Here is a 19,461-nt window from a genome sequence, read left to right on the forward strand (position 1 = left end):
GAGGATACAGAGATAGTATTAATAGATTGAACCCTAATTGCTGTTTTTGTAAGTTAAAAACAGTTAATGGCAATTTAGATAGCAATTTAACATGATTTAACTTAATAAGTAAAACATAATCCTTGTTCTCATGGGGCGCAGTCTGGTAAGGAAAACAGCCTTATAAACAGGTGCACGTGCAGAGTGAAAAATTAGAGTGGATTTTTAATGGTAGGTTCTGTATTTTTAAAAGTACGAGCAGAATGGGTGGTCCTGCAACAGATGGGCGAGGTTGCAATAGATTAGGACATTGAATAAGGGATGGAGGGGCGGAGACAGGAAAGGCAATGTATCATTTTCTAAAGGTTGGCTGTGAAGCTGAGCCATCAGCGGTCTCTGGGGATGGGTGTGGTTCAGGATGTATTTGTTGGTTTGTTTTTCTTTTAAAGAGAGAGAGGAAGTTTCTGTGCTGAGGGGGGAGGGGGGCCAGGAGGAAGGTTGTGGAGAGGGAGCCTGAAGAGGTGTGACGGGACAGTCTCTGGCGCTGAGAGATTAATTGCGTTGTGCGGCTCTGTGTGTCCCGCACGTGACTTAGCAAGTAGCAGGCACACAACCACAGGTTTCTTGAACTGAAGGAAAAACAACGCTAGATTTTTCTATCTAATTTTGATGGTACCTTGTTCTTCTCTAGGGAAAATAGCTCATGGGAGTCAATTCTGGGGGGAAATCTTGAAATTTTATTTCTAAATGCTTTAGGTAAATCGTGTTAGGAGGAAAGAAAAAAGGAAAGAAGAGGAAACCGATATTTTAGAAAGACTTTGAACAGAGCTCAGAGCATAGTAACAGAACAGTTTGGGGTAGAAGCAGGAGAGAGAGCGGACTTACACGCAGAAAGAACGAGCCTTGCATAAGAAGGATTCATGGGTGAAGACCTGGATGAGAAAGAGGTATTAAAGATGAAAAATACCATAAAAATGAGAGAGGCTCTTTGAAGCTCAGAGCATAATATTCTAGAAAAGGCAGTAAGAAAACTCTTAGTCCCTGATGACTGAAAGAACGTCGCTCTTAATTACTGGGTGGAATACAAAGGTCGCCCCTTTGTCTGACAGAAAACTGATCCATGAGATGTGTGACTGGAGATGGAGTAATGGTTCCAGTGTGCTGTGCTCTGCGAAGAAGGCGAAATGTAGAAGGAGGTTCGGAGCCGGGGGGGAGTGGTAGGATCACATTAATAGGAGAGAGAGACAAAGACAGAGAAAGACAGAAAGGGATCTGAGTGGTTCAAGAGTACAAATAAATGGGAAAATTCTGAATGTGTCTTTACTTAATCTGTGATTTGTTTCCAAATCCAATTCCAACTCCTATTTCAGAGCTTGTCCCCCAAGGAGCACTCCCTTTAAAGGACAAAGCTTGCACTTTGTCTCCATCTGCAAAGAGCCACCAGCACTGCTCTGCTTGTAGAGGTTGGGGACCCAGCATGGGTCTGTTTCAAGTCCAGTCTCCAACCTGACCCCTTTCTTCAGCCTCCTGTCTGTTAAGACATCGCCATGGATCTCAACTTGAAAACCACTCTGTAATTTATGTAGCCTTTTAAAAATGATCTATGGTTTTGGAAATTCCATTTACTAGGTGTCCAAGTAAGCCTCCTAATCCCAGTGTTTTTTTTTTAACTTTTTATTTTATATTGGAGTATAGTTGACTAACAATGTTGTTTTAGTTTCAGGTACAGCAAAGTGATTCCGTCATACATTTACAGGTATCATTTTTCAAGTTAATTTTCCCATTTAGATTGTTACATAATACTGAGCAGAGTTCCCTGTGCTATACAGTAGGTCCTTGTTGGTTACCCATTTTAAATATAGCAGTGTGATGTACATATATACAATGGAATATTACTCAGCCATTAAAAAGAATGAAATAATGCCATTTGCAGCAACATGGATGGACCTAGAGATTATCATACTGAGCGAAGTAAGGATGGACCTAGAGATTATCATACTGAGCGAAGTAAGTCAGACAGAGAAAGACAAATATCATATGATACCACTTATATGCAGAATCTAAAAAAAAGGATACAAATCAACTTATTTACAAAACAGAAACAGACTCACAGACTTAGAGAAGGAACTTATGGTTACCGGGGGGAAGGGTGGGAGGAAGGGGTAGTTAGGGAGTTCGGAATGACATGTACACACTGCCAATCCCAGTTTTTTCCGTCCCCCGCACACACACCTCCCCTCTGCCAGCTCCCAGGAGACTTGCACTAGAGGTAGGTGTGCCCGCATCTCCAATAAGTGTGCACAAGGCTCTGGGTGGTGCCGGGTGTGTGTCTGAATTACATGTTTGTTACCACTTCACGGGGGGCCCCGTGGTGCTGCACCCACTCCCACTCTGCCTCCAATGTTCCCTTACCTGGTCACCAATTGGAGGACAACTCGCTTTACTAGAAGTTGAAGACCCCAGACTGGTAACTCCTTGTCTCCATACCCCAAAGGTCAAAGAGAGAGAGAGAGCTGATCTGGGGAAATCTGAGTTATTCCTAAGGTAGACACGGACTTCCCCTCAGCTGGGGTCTGGTCCAGATCCTGATAATGGCCATGACCAACTGAGGGAGTTTAGCAGAGCGACTTTACCTTTCTAAGTCTCAATTCCACCAAATGTACAAAGGAGAAAATAATCCCTATGGATAGCTTTGACATCTTAGCAATGATACAGGTAAAATTCCCAGCACTGTTTCTAGCTCAGGGAAACCACTCAATAGATGATAAATAATTATTAATATTATTTTTGATGTGGCCTATATTTTCTCAATTTTTCTAGAATGTCAGTGTTCCCAAAAGACCATCTCGGTGTATGATGAAATGGCTTATGACATACAATACCTCAGAGTTAGTGTAACGTGTAGACCAGAGTTGCCTGCTGAAGAACACACCGAGGGTGGGTTGATGCTTCTAGCATCAATACCTCTCTGCCGTGACGTTCTACTTAAACAATCAACAGACAAATCGGAAGACCTTAATGATTTAGCATATTATTAGCATAATGCAGTGTCTACTTGAAAGGAGACTTTGAATTGCTGTTGGAAATTTGAAGCAAGTGATTTTTTTTAAAGGCCACTTGGCTGTTTTGGCAACTCTCCACTGACAGCATGTTACTTCTGCTTTCTTTGTCAAGCACAGAAAAACAGGAAGCACAAAATCAATTTGGACTGGGAGTGGGGCGGGGAGAGAGAGGACAGAGATGCGGGCCGTTTCTAGCAGTAGAGTCTGATCCACGTTATGCCACAGGAGATCACTTTGAACTTGGCCTGGATTCCTGCTGGGGTGCCGCTTTGAGCGTCGCTGAACACACAGAGAAATTCTTCTGTACCTTTGGGGTCTCTGGCTCTCTCCCCAGGACCTGTTTTTTTTTTTAAATGCCTGCGGGGTGTACAGGACAGTGGAGTACCTGAGGATTGGAAAGACTGAGGCAAGGTCCAGCTATGCAGTGAATTAGCTTTGTGACCTTGATAAAGTAAATCCTCTGGCCTCTCTTCTCTATTTCTTCACCTATGTGAGTGATACACAAGGAAGAAGAGTCTCACATGCAAATTCCCAGCAGGGGATGTATCCTGGGAAAATGGAGGTGACCGAGAGAGCCTGGTTTGGGCTGTGGCCGACGGGATATCTTGTGCTCAGTCAAAAGACATTCGAACTCCAATAAAAAAGAGTCATGTTCCAAGAGTGAACACTTGTTGGCCGTCGTTTCAAGCCGTCTGGGCCGGGTGATGTGTAAGGTCTTCTTCAGGTTTATAATTTGGGCTGCCTCCTCCACCGGCACCGGAAAGTAGCACCAATGGATATTGAAGGATGTGAAACAGAGCGACTTGCCAAATACCATTTAGCTATGCATCATAAGAAAAGCTTGAAGTGTGTAAAAAATAAGCTTCCTTTAGTTATACTAATCCTAAAACAAAAGCTAAATGAATTTCAGTTTAATTACTATTAAATCTGGGATTAATGCATGGCTTTTCAGGAATTTTTAAACATAAAAAAATGGAGTGCTTTGAGAAAAATGTCTACTAGATGGTATTAGCTCCAGAATCATTTATCATCTTCTGAGCCTCTAGAGATATACCAGACAGAGCTTCCCTTAATGGCCATTCAGCAGGGACTCAATCCACCTGTCTTCATTAAAAGAAAGAGGAAGTGTTTTATTTATAGAAGACTAAAAGTATCCATTGTTGCTTTCTTCTGCATTTTAAAATGATGAAGAAACAGAGGTTCCCAAACTCTTCAGCACAAGTCGGACTTTATTGATCATTCGTACGTCAAGGGTATCAGAACCTAGAAGGCAGTGATCTAAATTACCACCTGATGGGACCGGCTTCTCAGTAAAAAGATCACATGTACTTAAAGGGCTCCTTGATTCTGTGACACAGGGTGTCAAATATACAGCGACTTCCTTAGAACATTGGAGCCAGATTAGGATTTTTTTAAAACTTTTTGTTTTGAAATATTTATAGATTTGTAAGAAATTGCAAAGCTAGCACAGAGAGGACCTGTGTACCTTCACTCATTGCCCCCCACCACTGGTTACCTCTTGCGTAGAGCATGATATCAAAACTAGGAAGCTGACATTGGTGTGAAGTGTGGGGACGGTCCTGTCCCATTATTGCATGTGTAGATTCATGTCATCACCACCACAATCAACACATGCAACTAATCTACCCACAGAGTTCTCCCGTGTGGCACCCTTTGTGGTCACGCTCATCTCCCTCCTCCCCAGCACCCCTAAGCCCCGGCATTAATTTGTTCTCCAACTCCATAGTTTTGTCACTGTGAGAACGTTATACAGATGGAATCATACAGGAAATGACACAGTGGCTTTTTTATACTGGATTTTACTCACTTGGCATAATGTCCTTGAGATGTCTCCAAGTTGTTCCATTTCTTTTTATTTGTGTGCATTCTTTTGTATTGCAGGTTGGTATTCCATGGAACGGGTTTGTTTAACTCTTCACCTAGTTTAGGACATTTTTGTTGTTTCCAGTTTGGAGCTATTTCAAATAAAGCTGCTATGAACAAGAATATATGGGTTTTTGTGTGGACATAGTTTTAATTTCTCATAAATAAATGTCCAGAAGGGCAATTGCTGGGTCATATGGGAAGTGCATGTCTAGTTTTTGGGTTTTTTTTTAGCAAACTGTCAAACTGATTTCCAGCATGACTGGACCATTTTACATTCCCACCAGCAATGTAAGAGAGATCCAGTTTCTCTGTGTCCTCACCAGCATTTGGTATTGTCACTTTTTTAATTTTAATTATTCTAACAACTGTGCAGTGATATTTCATTGTAGTCTTAATGGCTAGTGATGTTGAACACCTTTTATGTCCCTACTTGCTCTCCATATATATTGTCTTCAATAAAATGTCTCTTTATGTGATTTGCATTTTCTATTTGGATTTTTTGTTTGTTTTTTACTGTTGAGTTTGAGAGTTCTCTATAGAGTCTAGATTTTAGTCCTTTAACAGATATACGGTTTGCAAGTATCTTTTCAGTCTGTAGCTTATCTTTTCATTGTCTTTTTTTTTTCACATCTTCTTTCATTTTATTGAAAAAAATTTTAGAAAATGGCAGTTAATAAAGGGCACAAACAAATCAACAGGGATATACTAGTGGAAAGCATAGGCAAGATAAAACTAAAAATGCCATTGGCTTCTTTAATTTTTTAAGAGCACAAAATGTAGCAGGCAGAAAGTCTCTTTTAAACAAATTAAAAAGCTATGGTTTTTTTCCCCCAATTCTCCCCAAGTCAGATATATACACACCCACAAAAATGGTGTGTGAAAGAAAACTGTCATACACAAGAAGTTGTATCCTGAATTAAGGGAAACAGCTGTTGAAATGGGAATTAACACAATAAAGTCAGCAACAGGTTAACAGTTTTAAAAACTGAGTCTTCAAATGCTGCATGGCACAAAGCTATACCATATAAAGTACTGCTAGGTATGGAGGAGAAAGTCTGTACAGCTTTTAGCAAAAATGCTTTTCCAGAAAAGCAAATCAAAACAATGCAATCAGCAGACCAAAGAGGCTATAGCTAGATATCAGAGCTACAACTTCTCATAACTGAGCTAGAAAATTGTATTTATCCAGAATGGACTAAAATTTCAAGACAAAATGGACATTTTTTACATTTCTTACTTTACCCATATGAAGTTCTCTGTTTCTTTCTCCCTCACCCCTTAATTCAGCATGATCCAGCCAAAAGATGGCTGCTTTTAGAAGTGGCTGTTTTATTTTTCTTACAGTGGCATGACTGTCACGAAGCCTGGATATTTCAGGCTCATACACATCCATGACCAGTGTCCCGCTGTGGTCAAAAAACTTAGCAATGGACTTGGTGAACTTGGCTTCCCGTTGCTGCTTTGTTCTTCCACTGATGAAGGTCAGCTTCAGAGTGTATTTCTCATTGAACCTTTTGAGACTGGACAACAGTTGCCAAATGTCATCAGGTTCCATCCCTGTGGGATCTTTCCTTTGGGCCACGAGAAAGATGCTCTTCTCCTTATATGAGGTTTAAATGGCCAGGATCCCCATCATCACAAAATAGGACATAACGCACAAAGCCAAAACAGGTTTGGACGCTGGAAAGGGGTGCATATAATCCCAAATCAAAGCCACTATGGCAAAGAAACAGGAGATGGTACAGATGGTGAGGCGACGGTCAATTAGACCAAAATTCTCCACATACCTGTACTTTTCCAGAAGTACCTTTTTGGCAGAATCATCCAAAGAATCTTTCACAGCTGATCCATCCCATTTGTCAGTTTTTACAGGCTTATCGTCAATCTTCCACTTGTCCAGCAAGCTGCTGTGGCCACCACCAGCCCTACTACTGCCACCACCGCTTCTCCCGCCCTGAGCAGCTGCCGCTGCCATCTTGCTTGCCTCTGCGTCTCCCTCCCCTCCTACTTGTCCCCTTTTCATCGTCTTAACAGGGTCTTCTGCAAAGCAAAAAGTTTAAACTTTGATTTACCTTTCTTTTTTCTTTTATGGATCACGTTTTTCACATGTGAGAACTCTTAGCGCAACTCTGGATCATGAAGTTTTTGCTTCTGGGTGTCCAACTGCTACAATGCCATTGGTTGAAAAGGCTTTCCTTCCTTCACTGCATCACTTTTGCACCCTTACTAAAAATCAGTTGGGTGTCTTTGTGTGGGGCTATTACTTCATCCTCTAATCTCTTCCACTGACTATGTGTTTGTCCTTCACTGAAACTATTCAGTCTTGATTACTGTAACTACATAATAAGTCTTAAAACTGGGTAGACTGATTCTTCCCACCTTCTCCTTCTTTTTCAAAATTGTTTTAACTACCATAGTTCCTTTGCCTTTCCATATACTATTTTGGAATAATATTTTCTATATCTACAAAAAAATCTGGCTCTGAATTTGATAGGAATTGCACTAAACCAGTATATCAGTTTAGGGAGAATTGATTTCTTTATTATGTAGAGTCTTCCAGTGTATGAACAGATATTTCTCCCCATTTATTTATATGTTCTTTGCTTTTTCTTTCATCAGTGTTTTGTAGCTTACAGCAAGTAAGTCTTATTCATGTTTTGTTAGGTTTACACGTATATATGTTCCCACTGTTTTGGGAGGTATTGCAAATGGTATTATATTTTTAATTTCAGCCTGCACATGTTCATTGCTAGCATATAGAATACAATTGTTTTTCATCTGTTGATCTTGTATCCTGTGACCTTGCTGAATTCAATTATTAGTTCTAAAATTTTTTCTGTAGATTCCTTGGGGTTTTCTGCATATAAAATCATGCCATCCATGAATAAGGAGGGTTTTACCCATTTCCTTTCCAATTTGTACATCTATATTTCTCTTTCTTGCCTTATGAAGTGATTAGAACTTCTAATATTACGTTTGATAACAGTGATGGGAACGGTCATCCTTGTTTTTTCCTGACCTTAGGAAGAAAGCATTCAAATTTTTGCCAATAAATATCATGTTAGTTGCAGGTTTTTTGTAGCTGTTCTTTGTCAAGCTGAAGAATTTACCATCTGTTCCTAGTTTTCTGAGATTTCAATCATGAATTAGTGTTGAATTTTGTCAAATGATTTTCCTGCATCAATTGCTAGGATTACATGATTTTTGTGTTAATATTGGTGGACTGCCTTATTGCCTTCTAAATATTGAATCAGCCTAGCATTCCTGGAATAAATCTCATTTGACCAAGATATAAAATTCTTTCTATATATTGCTGAATTATATTTACTAAAGTTTTATTAGGGATTTTTTGCCTATATTCATGAGTGCTATTGGTCTATAATGCTTTTTGTTTTGTTTTGTTTTGTTTTGTACTGTCTTTGATTTTGGTATCAGGATAACACTAGCTTCATAAAATGAATTCGCAAGTGTTTCCTCTCTTATTTTCTAGAAGATATTATGTAGTATTGGAGCTAATTTTCCTTTAAATGTTTCATAGACTTCTCTAGTGAAAACATCTGGTCTGGAGATACCTTTTTTGGAAGGTTTTTAATTACACATACAATTTCCTTAATAGTGGCAGAGCTATTCAAATTATCTAGTTCACATTGGGTAAGTTGTAGTAGTTCATGCTTTGGAGGAATAGGTCCATTTCATCTGAGTTGTCAAATGTGTGTATTTATGGTTGTGTACAGTGTTTTCTTATTACATTTTTGAAGTCGGGTCTGTAGTGATACTCTGTGCTTCACTCCTGGCATTATTAATTTGTGTCTTCTATCTTTTTGTTCTTTATCACTCTTATTTGATAATTTTATTGACTTCTCAAACAGGTTTTTGTTTCATTGATTTTCTATATATTTTTTTCTATTTTCAACTTCCTCGATTTGTGCTTTTTATTATTTCTTTCCTTCTGCTTGCTTGGGTGCATTTTGATTTTCTATTTCTAGATTCTTTAGGTAAAAGCTTAGATGATTGATTTAGGACTTTTCCTCATTTCTAATATAGGTATTTAATGCTATCAAATTCCCTCTCAGCAACTGTTTTACCTGTGTTCCACAAAGTTTGCTGCTATTCTGTGTTTTTATTTTTGTTCACTTAAATGTAATGTTAGTTTTTCCCTCAGACTTCCTGGTTGACCCATGGCTGAGTTAGAAGTGTGTTGCTTGGATTCTAAAAGTTTGAAGATTTTCCTCCTGCTTTCTGCTTTTGATTTCTAGTTTGATTCCATCACGGTCAGATATCATCCGGTCCAGGGGATTGGGCATCTTACTACAGCCCAGAGAATGTCTCCTCTGCGACACAGCAGTGGTGGAGAAGCAGCTGCACTTCATTCTGTGGGGTTTGGCCAGAGGAGAGTGGTTATTGCCTAAAAGATTTTCTGTCTTTCTAGACTTCTCCTTTTCTGGTCATTTGGCTAGAGAGAGAGAGAGAGAGCAGGATTTTTTTTTTTTTTTAATTTATTTTTGGCTGTGTTGGGTCTTCATTTCTGTGCGAGGGCTTTCTCTAGTTGCGGCGAGCGGGGGCCACTCTTCATCGCAGTGCGCGGGCCTCTCACTATCGTGGCCTCTCTTGTTGTGGAGCACAGGCTCCAGACGCACAGGCTCAGTAGTTGTGGCTCACAGGCCTAGTTGCTCCGCGGCATGTGGGATCTTCCCGGACCAGGGCTCAAACCCGTGTCCCCTGCATTGACAGGCAGATTCTCAACCACTGCGCCACCAGGGAAGCCCAGAGAGCAGGACTTTTATTGGGACTTTTTTTTTTTTGGTCTGCGCCCATCGGCATTTCCAGGCTGCTAGCTTCTCCCGCATTCTGTCTTCGGCACAAGAGGCAAAAAGAAAAGCCAAGAGGCTCCACCTCTGCATTGTTCTTTGGCTCCTGATGGTCCCAATCAGCCTGACTTCTTCTCTCACCTTTCAGAGTCTTCTTATATTTGTTATACATGTTATGTCCAGGGTTTTTAGTTGTATTTAGTGGCAGGAATATAGAAATGTATTTCTACTCCATCTATCTGGAAGCAGACATCCCCTCAAATCAGATGTATTTAGCCAAAATGTTTCACATTCTTGAACTGATTTCTTCTTGAACCTTTAGGCATATTTTCCATGTGCTTTCTGACCAAATTATATCAGGATATAATAAGTGTAAGAGAAAATTGTTTTCATTATGAAAACTGTGATAACCAAAAAAAAAAAAAAAATTCAGGAGAAGGAAATATATTTTACTTTGTTTCAATCAAGCATCTCTATAGGCAGCAGAACCCCCAGTGGAAAGTGTTCTTTCCATTGCTTATATTGCTCCAATTTAAATCAGAAGGACAGGCATGTAGGAGAAATGAGCTGTTTTAGAAAATTTATGTTTCTTTTGGGGGCCAAACTTATACCAGACAGTAACTTAAAGACCCAAAAGAAATTGCTCTAATAAATAAAAATGTGTATTTTGACTGGATAATATAGTCTAAATATATCGCCATTTTTGAGTAGCATAAGGAAAACGTAAAGAGACTTTCCTGCAAAGGACAGTTCTCACATAACAACAGCTAACATGTGACCAGATTGAAACTGACTGGCGCAATACCCGTGACAGTGGTACAAGTCTCACTTGATTGCCAGTATCAGTGTCTTAGTGGCAAGGCATCTACATTTCTGCTTTCCTGGATTTCTAATTGAAAAGGAGATTGAAATCCAAATGAATGTTTTGGCAAAACCGTATCTACATGATAATGAGCGTATGTATTCATTTGTGTTTAGGCAATTGAGCATCATTTGGATTAAGATTAAACTGAGAAGTCTACAAGGTGATTTTCTACTTAACTTTTCCCTCCTAGTCACTGCTCTGCACAACTAGCTGGTTCTAGAACAAATACTTTGAAAAGCTTTAGAACTAGATACTCACAATTTTTCATTTTTAATTATTCATGCTTCTTTTACATAATTATTGCTCCCACTGGTTTGGATGTATCTGAATTAATCAGATACTTCTAATACCAAACAAATTACTTAAATCATAACAAGATACAGTTGTATACAATAAAAGACAACTTTTTCTTCTATGAGTTGGTGGTCAAGTCAGTAAAAGCCCTTTTTTGTTCTGGTAGGTCACAAAATAATTCAGACCAAATTTTCAGTATCTGTCCTCCTTAAGAATTACTTGTTAAACTTATTCAAGATTTTTAATAGCACATTGTCTATAACTTAATTTGCTATAAGCAGATGACAATGATTCACTTCCTTTCAAAAAAGTAATAAAATTAAGGCTAGATAATTAAAAATCAGACAATAATGCACATACTAACAAACACTAGCAGACCACCTTACCACCTGTGGAAATAACACAGAGTAAGTATCAAAATATTTAATTTTGTTTTCTTATAAATAAATCATAAGGTCTGTAGGAGGTAAAGCATTTTGCTGTTTGCAACTAGATCACCCTGGGACCTTTTGAGAGCAGTGTGAAATGGATCTAATAAATTCCCAGACTTCAACTTCCAGTTGCATTTCCTAATTAAACAAGATGAGATGCAAGCATGGTCTGCTGTGTGAATGCTCCTGGGTCTTGTGATGAGTTTTACGTGCACACATCATCCGGCTGAACCTCACGTTCCCTCTCAGTGACCACGGCTCTGAGAATCTAAGTCTTGTTATTGTTGGAGTGTACGTATTATTACCTTTTTTCACATTCTTCCAATAAGTAAACTCCAGAATTGGAAATAAAATCAAGCTCTGCTGATTCCAGCTCTGCCTGTTATGCTGAGTCTATGTTGGCCGTAAACTGGAAACAGTTACGACGCTCTCTGACAGCAAAAGCAACAAAGATGCTCGGCTATGTCACTCCTCTCCCAAAACTGTTTTAGAAAATTATTAACACATTGATAATTATTATAAGAGTACTTTTATTTTAATAAAAGGAAAAACAAACCACCTGTGGTTTTTAGTGTGGTTGGTGAGTAGTGTGTCCTGCTCCTGAGCAGGTCTGAGCCACAGATAGCAGTTCCCTTGCATTCGTGGGTGTCTCCCTCACAGCACCTTTTTCAAATGCCAAAGCCCTGCCTGCTTTCTACATCCAATGTTTGCAAAAGAACAGAGACAACTGCTTCCACCCGGAACACATCCACCTGCGGGAGGTTCCAGCATGGTTAGCAAGGATGGAATCCTCATCTGTACCCTGGGAGAAGCACAACAAAATTTTCATTCTAAGAAAAAGAGCTGACTTTGCGTGAAGTTGAGTCATAAGCTCCAACCCCCTCTCTTTGTGAAAGAAACTTGAGAGCTTGTAGGCCTTTCCAAGAGGGGCATCCTTGACCAACTCTGCCCAGAGTGAGAGTTGCTATGATGCAAGGTTCTAAATGCCAGGACCTCTCATCAGAAAGGAAGAGGTGCTTTCAAAATCGAGAAAACCACAACTCAATACATTAGTTGTTTTCACTTCTGGAGTGTACGGGCAGATGACATGCCACCTAAAATGAAGACACAAACACCCTTAGCATGAAGTTCTTCCAATCAAAAGTTCAATCTAAACTGTTCACTGGTTCAGAGGAACCAGAACAAATTACTGACAGGAGAAAAGAGGGAGAGAAAAATGAATAGATATGTATTGAATGTCACTGTACATAGTTTTATCATTTAATCCTCATAACATTCCTGTGAGGTTGATATTCTTTTCTCCCTTTTGCCATTGGGCATAAAGAGACTCAGAGAAGTTAAATAATTTTCCCAAATTCACAAATGTGATAAGTGACACATAAAATAGAAAAACAACACTAAGGGCTTCTAATTATTAAGCATCTATTACTATGCTAGACGCTGTACTTTTACTGCTTACATAACCCTGTAAGTTGTGTTATTTCTCATCGGACAGGTAAGTAAGTTAAGCCTCAGGGCGGTTAAGAGACTTGCCCAGTGTCCCATGGCTGCCAAGTCAGGACTCTAAGAGATGCTCTGCCTGGCCCCAACTCATTATTATCCCACCAGGTCCCACTGCTTTCTGTCTGTGTGACTTCAAGTCACACGACTGTCATAACAGCACAGCGCCTCCCAACAGCAAAATGTCAAATGCAGAAATCTTGAGCTCTGTGAACCAGCTCAATTTGAAAGCCACACATCATCTATGTTAAAATATAAGGGGGAGAAATGGGAGTCTGGGTATGACGTGTACCATTCTGGGAAGAGGATGGAGATGCAGGTTTGGAGCAGTTGAGCCTGAGCTCCGGTCTATCCTAGTCTTGACAGGCCAGATTTTTTCATCTACAAAATTATAAAAGTTGATTTAGTAATAAAACTAAGACCTCCCAAATTTTTAAAGGCTATTTATAATAACTAGTGAAGCAAAGTCACTGTTGTGCCCATTTATGACTGATTTCACTCTACAATATAAAGTGTGTAACAACCCTAGCATTCTGTAATAAATTGACCACTCTCTTGAGAAAAAAAAAAGCTGAGGTTTCTTCTAAACTTTAGAACACCTTGCAAAAAATCACGTTGAAAAATTTTGTTAAAGTGTGTCATTATCCATGAAACCAAATGAAGAACATAAGCCTGATGGCTAATGAAAAGGAAAGCTAGGACTATTGATTACCTTCTGAAGGCATTAGGCAGGAAGCTCAAAGATACTTTGTCCATTTGAAACATTTTTACTGTGATGATTTGACACTTCATTTAAAGAATTTCAAAATAAGTTGGGTCAGTGAGAAGCTTCTATCCCAAGGGGCTTGTCTGTGGTTGCCCAGACGCTGCTGTCCCCTGAGCCAAGGGGTCTCTTCATATTAATTTCAAACACCCAAATGGAGAACATTTTAAAAAGTAGCAGAAAAAAATGTAGCAAATTAGTTAACCAGTACAGTCAAGTGTTCCTCTGGGGAATAAAGAGAAGATTATATGCAGGTGCTGGGACTAAGTAGACCAGTGAGAGATTGAACAACGTACAGAGAGAGTAGTAAGATGCCAAGAAGTGATGGGGAGGGGGTCCTAGGAGCAGTAGTTTGGAGTGAGAGATAATGAACAACAACTAGGAAACGAGGGCAAGAAATTCTCAGCAATATTTGAGAAATGACTGCATTCTGTATAGTCACACTATATGGGAGCCATAAAGAATTTTATTTGGATATTAAAAGGAAGGTATGATCCCAGAAGATTATAAAACAAGATAACGAGTTCACACAGAGAAAGAATAGCCCAAGATTCAAACACTGGTAGCGACTGTTCATTTAGCCAACAGACTCGGGGATGTTATTCCACTGGCAGGATAATCATGACTATGGAGATAAACGCACCAAACTGTCTTAGTCTGATGTCATTAAATATTTAAATCACTTATTGATTTTCCCTTGATCTGGCTCCATGCTCACCCAGCAAACTTCTGATTATATCGGGCTTCCCACATAGGTCTAAGCAAGAGACATTGCCCTTCAGCTTTTATGACAGTTCATTTCTCACTGTGAATTAATAAATCGATCTTCTGATTTTATCCATTGACCTCATGCATGTGTTTATTTTAAAGATGAAACCACTCTCCATTTGTTGTTGTAATCAGTTTTCAAAGCTAACAAGGTTAAGAACTAGCTCCTGTACTGTGAAAAGCTACTAAGGAAATGTCATCTTTTGGGGTCCTGTCTGAATGGGATTCTTCTCAAATGAGCCTCCTCTTTCCCTCTTGAGTATTTTCTTCGTCCATCCACCCTACATACAAAGATCTGTGTTAAAAACATTTGTTATAAAAATAAGTATAAACATGTTCCTTTATTCTGAGAGTCTACAGCCTACTTAGGAAGAAAAAACATCTTCACAAATACCTTCGTTCATTCAAAGTATTTATTGATTGAATTGTACTATGTGCTAAATGATATAGAAAATAAGCACTAGAATATGTAAAATTATTTTAAAAATAAAGTAAAGTAAGTGCATTTAAGATTCAAAAAAATTGTCAACTCCTGTTAGAGAAATCAGGAAAAGTGACATGGAGATAGTATGCACTGGATCAGACTTGAAGGATGAGAACGATTTCAATAGGAAGAGATTTTAGGAGAACAGAGAGAGCAAGAGAGTCGAAACAAGCAGCCTGTGTTCAAACACTGCAAGTAAAACAATACCACTTGTTGTAAGTTGAATTGTCCCCTTCCTTATCCTCTACACCCCTCCCACCCTTGACAAATTCACCTGCTGAAGTCCTAACCCCAGCATCTTAGAATGTGACCTCATTTGGAATTTGTGTCGATGCGGATGTAATTACTTGAGATGAATTCATTAGGGTGGGCCCCCGTCAACATGGTGTATCCTTATAAAAAGGGGAATTTGGACACAGAGATGCGAGGAGAATGCCCTGTGAACATGAAGACAGCCATTCGCAAGCCAAGGACAGAGGACTGGAACAGTCCTTCCCTCTTAGAAGAGACCGACCCTGCCGACACCTTGATCTGGGACATCCAACCTCTTGAACTGTGAGACAATAAACTTTTGTTGTTTAAGCCACCCAGTTTGTGGTACTTTTTAATGGCAGCCCCAGCAAACTAACACACCATTTGTGTAATAGAGGTCCAGTTTTGAAAGTCATAGGAAGTAAGACTAAACCAGTGTTTGGGAGTTTTGTTTTGTTTTTTAAGAGTCATAAACACCAAGTCAGTATTTTATCCTGAAAAAGGTGGAAAAGACAGGAAAATAATTATTACCAATCCCCTACCATTTAACAAGTTAACAAGTACTTTTAAGCAACTTTACCTCATTTATTTCTCACAAGAAGCCCTGCGGAAAGTGTTATTAACACTGCGGTAAACTGGATACCAGCTCTCAGAAGTAATCTACCCAGTGAAGGTCAATAAATGTCCCTTGAGTGGATGAACAAGTGATGGTCCTCTGCCCTTGGTTGGACTCAACCACTGCAAAGTCTTAGCACAGTGTTTCCCCCTTAGTAGGCATCCCATAATACTTCTCGAGCTGGTTGCCAAATGTCCTGACTCTCTGCAGTTGCTATTAAATGTGAGAAAAAGTACATTTTCTCACTATTTTAAGGGTCAGTATCTCAAAGAGAAGATCCATTTCCTCCCTTTTAACAGCAAGTTTATATGAAACAAAACACATTATATTTTAACCTGAAAAATATATTTCCAAACTGTAGCCCCATATGTGTCCTGCCTACATGTTCCATCCTCTTTTTAAAGAGAATTAATTCTTTGGTGTTTAATTCACATTCCTCACTAAGACATGGAGAATATGGCAGCATGGCTGGTCTAAGGAAATGCTTGTCTTTGGTCCCATTTCCCGTATTCCTATGCCTTCTGTATTCTTTCCCCCTCAAACATTTGTGACCAGATTAGCTAGAAATTAGATCAAGGGTCAAAAGAGACCCTTTCTTTTGCCAGAAAAACCGGATCTTCTAAGATTTTTTGAATTCCTCTTAATAAAGCTAGAGAGAGAGATGAAGTGGAGCCTTCAGACCATCGTAAATCCCACTGTAATCAAACAAGAAGAGAAAGCCCTCACACCCAGTGACTTTCTATTCGTTTCTGAGAAGCATTATGGAATTCTGTGGCTCAGTCCACGTAGCTCACCCATATAATGCGCATTTCTGAGTAGTGCTGGGAAGAGAGTTGTCCAAGACAGATCAACACTTAAATATTCCTAAATAAAGAACCACCTTGAAGCCAATCTGCGTTCATTCCCAAACGTGGGCCTGTCTGCACCTGTGGAAGACCGATAGCGGTACCATCACATGAGAAACTAGAAAGCCTCCTGGAAAGGAAAGAAAGAACTCACCTCGAAGGAAGACAAAGTTGAGGTGCTTGATGCTGAGGGTCCTCGAGGGTGAAGGATGAGTGTAGGGTGGGTATCTATCTTCCAGGTGCTCAGTTTGTCTCCAGGTGCTGGCCAAGTGCTCTGACCAAGGCCTGGGGAAGAAGAGCGCCATCCAAGAATGAAGGAAGAGCTTTTCCATAGTCACCCTGGCTTTGGTGTAGCTGTCACTGTGACAACCCAACGCCGAGGCCTGTGGCCGTCTGGGTGCCTGTGAGCACAAGATAAAGGCCCGGAGGAAGCAGCAGCAGTCATGGGAGGGGCTACAAAGCCAGAGGAGGGTCTTCCATCTATAGCAGCACCTCTTGTCACCCAGCAGGAGCTGCGACACTTGAGCTGCATCTTGGATGGTCACTGAGGGTGTAGGTGCCTTTTGGGGCTTTAGTCCAGCTGCAGTGAGCTGAGAGCTCTCTAGAAAGAAGGAAATGGTAGACAGGCCGTTTTGTTTGCTGGTAGACACGCACGCTTCCTTTTAGATCTCAGGGGAGACCACTTCCTGGGGGCTCCTGGGCCTGTTTGAGGGGTGCTCGAAGACGTGAGAGCTTCTGAAGAGGGCGCCGGGGACGGCCTAGACGAGCTGGTTTGGCACAGGCCTGGCGCTTGCTGCTCTCTTGCTGCAACAACACTGGACCTGTATTTGCTCCTGGAACATGGCTTTTGCCCTGCTGTCCTGTCTGGAAAGACATCCTCTGCGTCCTGAGTGGTCCGTCTTCCCGTTACTCAAGTCTCAACTCAAGTGGCAGTCTTTCCTCCACCCACAATCCCAGCCCCGTCATGTGAAAACTGCCTTGCCGGTAGTTTTCACATCACTTGCGCATATGGCATTTTAAAATGTATGTCTACTATCTATTTACTATTGTTATTTGCTGTCGTATATTATCATCCGTCTCTCTCCCAGTGAATTGAAGCTGGAAAAGACGCGTACCCTGCTTGTCTTCTTCATTTCTCCATCTCTAGCGCCTGAAACGGTATCGGGCCAAAGGCAAGCTCCCAATAAGAACTGTTGACTGGGTGATTTCTTCTTTCAGATCAGTATGCGGGAATCACATGGAATACAAATGCAGGGGAATGAACTTATTTTATCCGCATCTTATTATAAAGTGATCATCTAGAACAATCCTGGGACTCAAGGCTAATAGGATTTTTTGAGGCCAAGGCAGCATTACTGGGCATCCGAGGAGCCTGGATCCAGGTGAGGGGACTAAAGCACAGAGGCTTGTTTGCATCCACGCTTCAGCTGTTTCTTGGACTTCAGTGATACCAGGTGACAGTGGCACTCATGTGCCTCCCTTGTTTCAGGGACACAAGAGAAGCCAGGCACGTGGCCTTGGCCAAGCCGTATCTTTAATCCACTCGAGCAGCACTAAGTAAGCACCTCTCCCAGCCCGCCAGAGTCTCTCCTGCTAACATTTCTTTGTGCAGCTGTTGCCATGGCACCAACCTGCCTGGTTGACGTCTAAATATAGTGATAAAAGATTTCATCTGCTCTCAGCTACTAAAAGACAAATTTGAGGAGCAAAGAAAAATAAATGTTCCTGTGTCATTAGGTTTTTTTTGAGGGAGAAGAATACATTTTTAATCTATTATTTTTCAGATGTAAGGAAAAGAGTGATTTATAGTTTTTATGTATATTTAAGAGGTTATTTGTTGCATGATCATACTGATGCTGTATTAAGGTTTTTGGTTTTTTTTTTTTTAAGATCATAAGCTTTTTTGGAGTTTGGGGGGATAAACAAACAATTATGTTTTAGAATGGCTATTTTAGTAACTCTCAAGTAGGTATGACATACATGGAAATAACTCAGGAGAAACACCCTGCGATAGCTCAAAACATTTTAGGATGAAGGGAGAAAATACATATTAAGGGGGAGGTGGGGGGAGGATTTGTCATCCGAAGTCATAACCCGGAGAGAAAGGACGTTGTGTTGAACCATAGCATGGAACAACTCTCCATGTGTCGCAGGACAATTCAGTCAGGAGCAGCCAAGATGATAATGCTTTACAATGGCCATATTCATCAAAAGACTCTTGAATACTATATAAGGCATACTCCTTCCCTTTTCCAGAATACTGAACAGCAACTTGAACTCTGAGAGAACTCACAAAATGTGAAGCAGTCAGAAAGAAAAGGTAGTGGATTAAGTCATAAAAGGACCAGTTTGGCCCTGGTACTTTTTTGTTCATGGAAAGCAGATTAACTTATTTTAAAACCAGCCCCTTTGAACAGCATGCCAACCAAGTTACCCCTTTGTCTGGAGAGAGTCCTTTCCCGAGACTTGGTTTCCACGGGAGCTGGGGCTTGGAGTCAGAACCCTGAGGGCAGCTGGCTGCCGAAGTGGGGTCTGCCTGCGCAGTCGTTCACCCCCAGGCTGGCACAGGGAAGGGCCTCTAGAGTCAAGTGTCGTGTGATGATCTGGACGGAGATCCCTCTGAGGCTAGTGTCCCGACAGGCAAGTGGGGTTTGACCAAGACTATCTCAGCGCCGTCCCTGCTCCCCTGCCTGCAGGGGAGAGTTTACTTAGGCTGCAAGCCCTGGGCAACCCAACTCCAAAGGCGTGGAATTGAAAGGTCAGAGGTAGGGAATGGGGCTGGGAGCAGTGTCCACCCCCAGGGCAGGTGTGAAAGGAGCCCCGAGGAGGTGCTGAAAGGCCACCCTGCAGGTGCCCTACACAGCCTCCCATCAAAGCGGCCGCCTCGGCGGGGTGGGAGCTGGCGGG

The 19,461-nt window shown here is 40.8% G+C and overlaps 1 protein-coding gene across 1 annotated transcript in view; it reads right to left on the reverse strand.

The window, feature by feature from the left end:
• Positions 1-6,903, reverse strand: part of LOC118883371 (signal peptidase complex subunit 2-like) — a 40,462-nt gene extending 33,559 nt beyond the window's left edge. The window contains 1 exon segment of the mRNA XM_036830089.1: positions 6,171-6,903. Coding sequence (XP_036685984.1) covers positions 6,171-6,903 — 733 coding nt within the window.
• Between the last annotated feature and the right edge of the window lie 12,558 nt (positions 6,904-19,461).

Source organism: Balaenoptera musculus, chromosome 17, assembly GCF_009873245.2.
Source record: "Balaenoptera musculus isolate JJ_BM4_2016_0621 chromosome 17, mBalMus1.pri.v3, whole genome shotgun sequence".
Taxonomy (NCBI): Eukaryota; Metazoa; Chordata; class Mammalia; order Artiodactyla; family Balaenopteridae; genus Balaenoptera; species Balaenoptera musculus.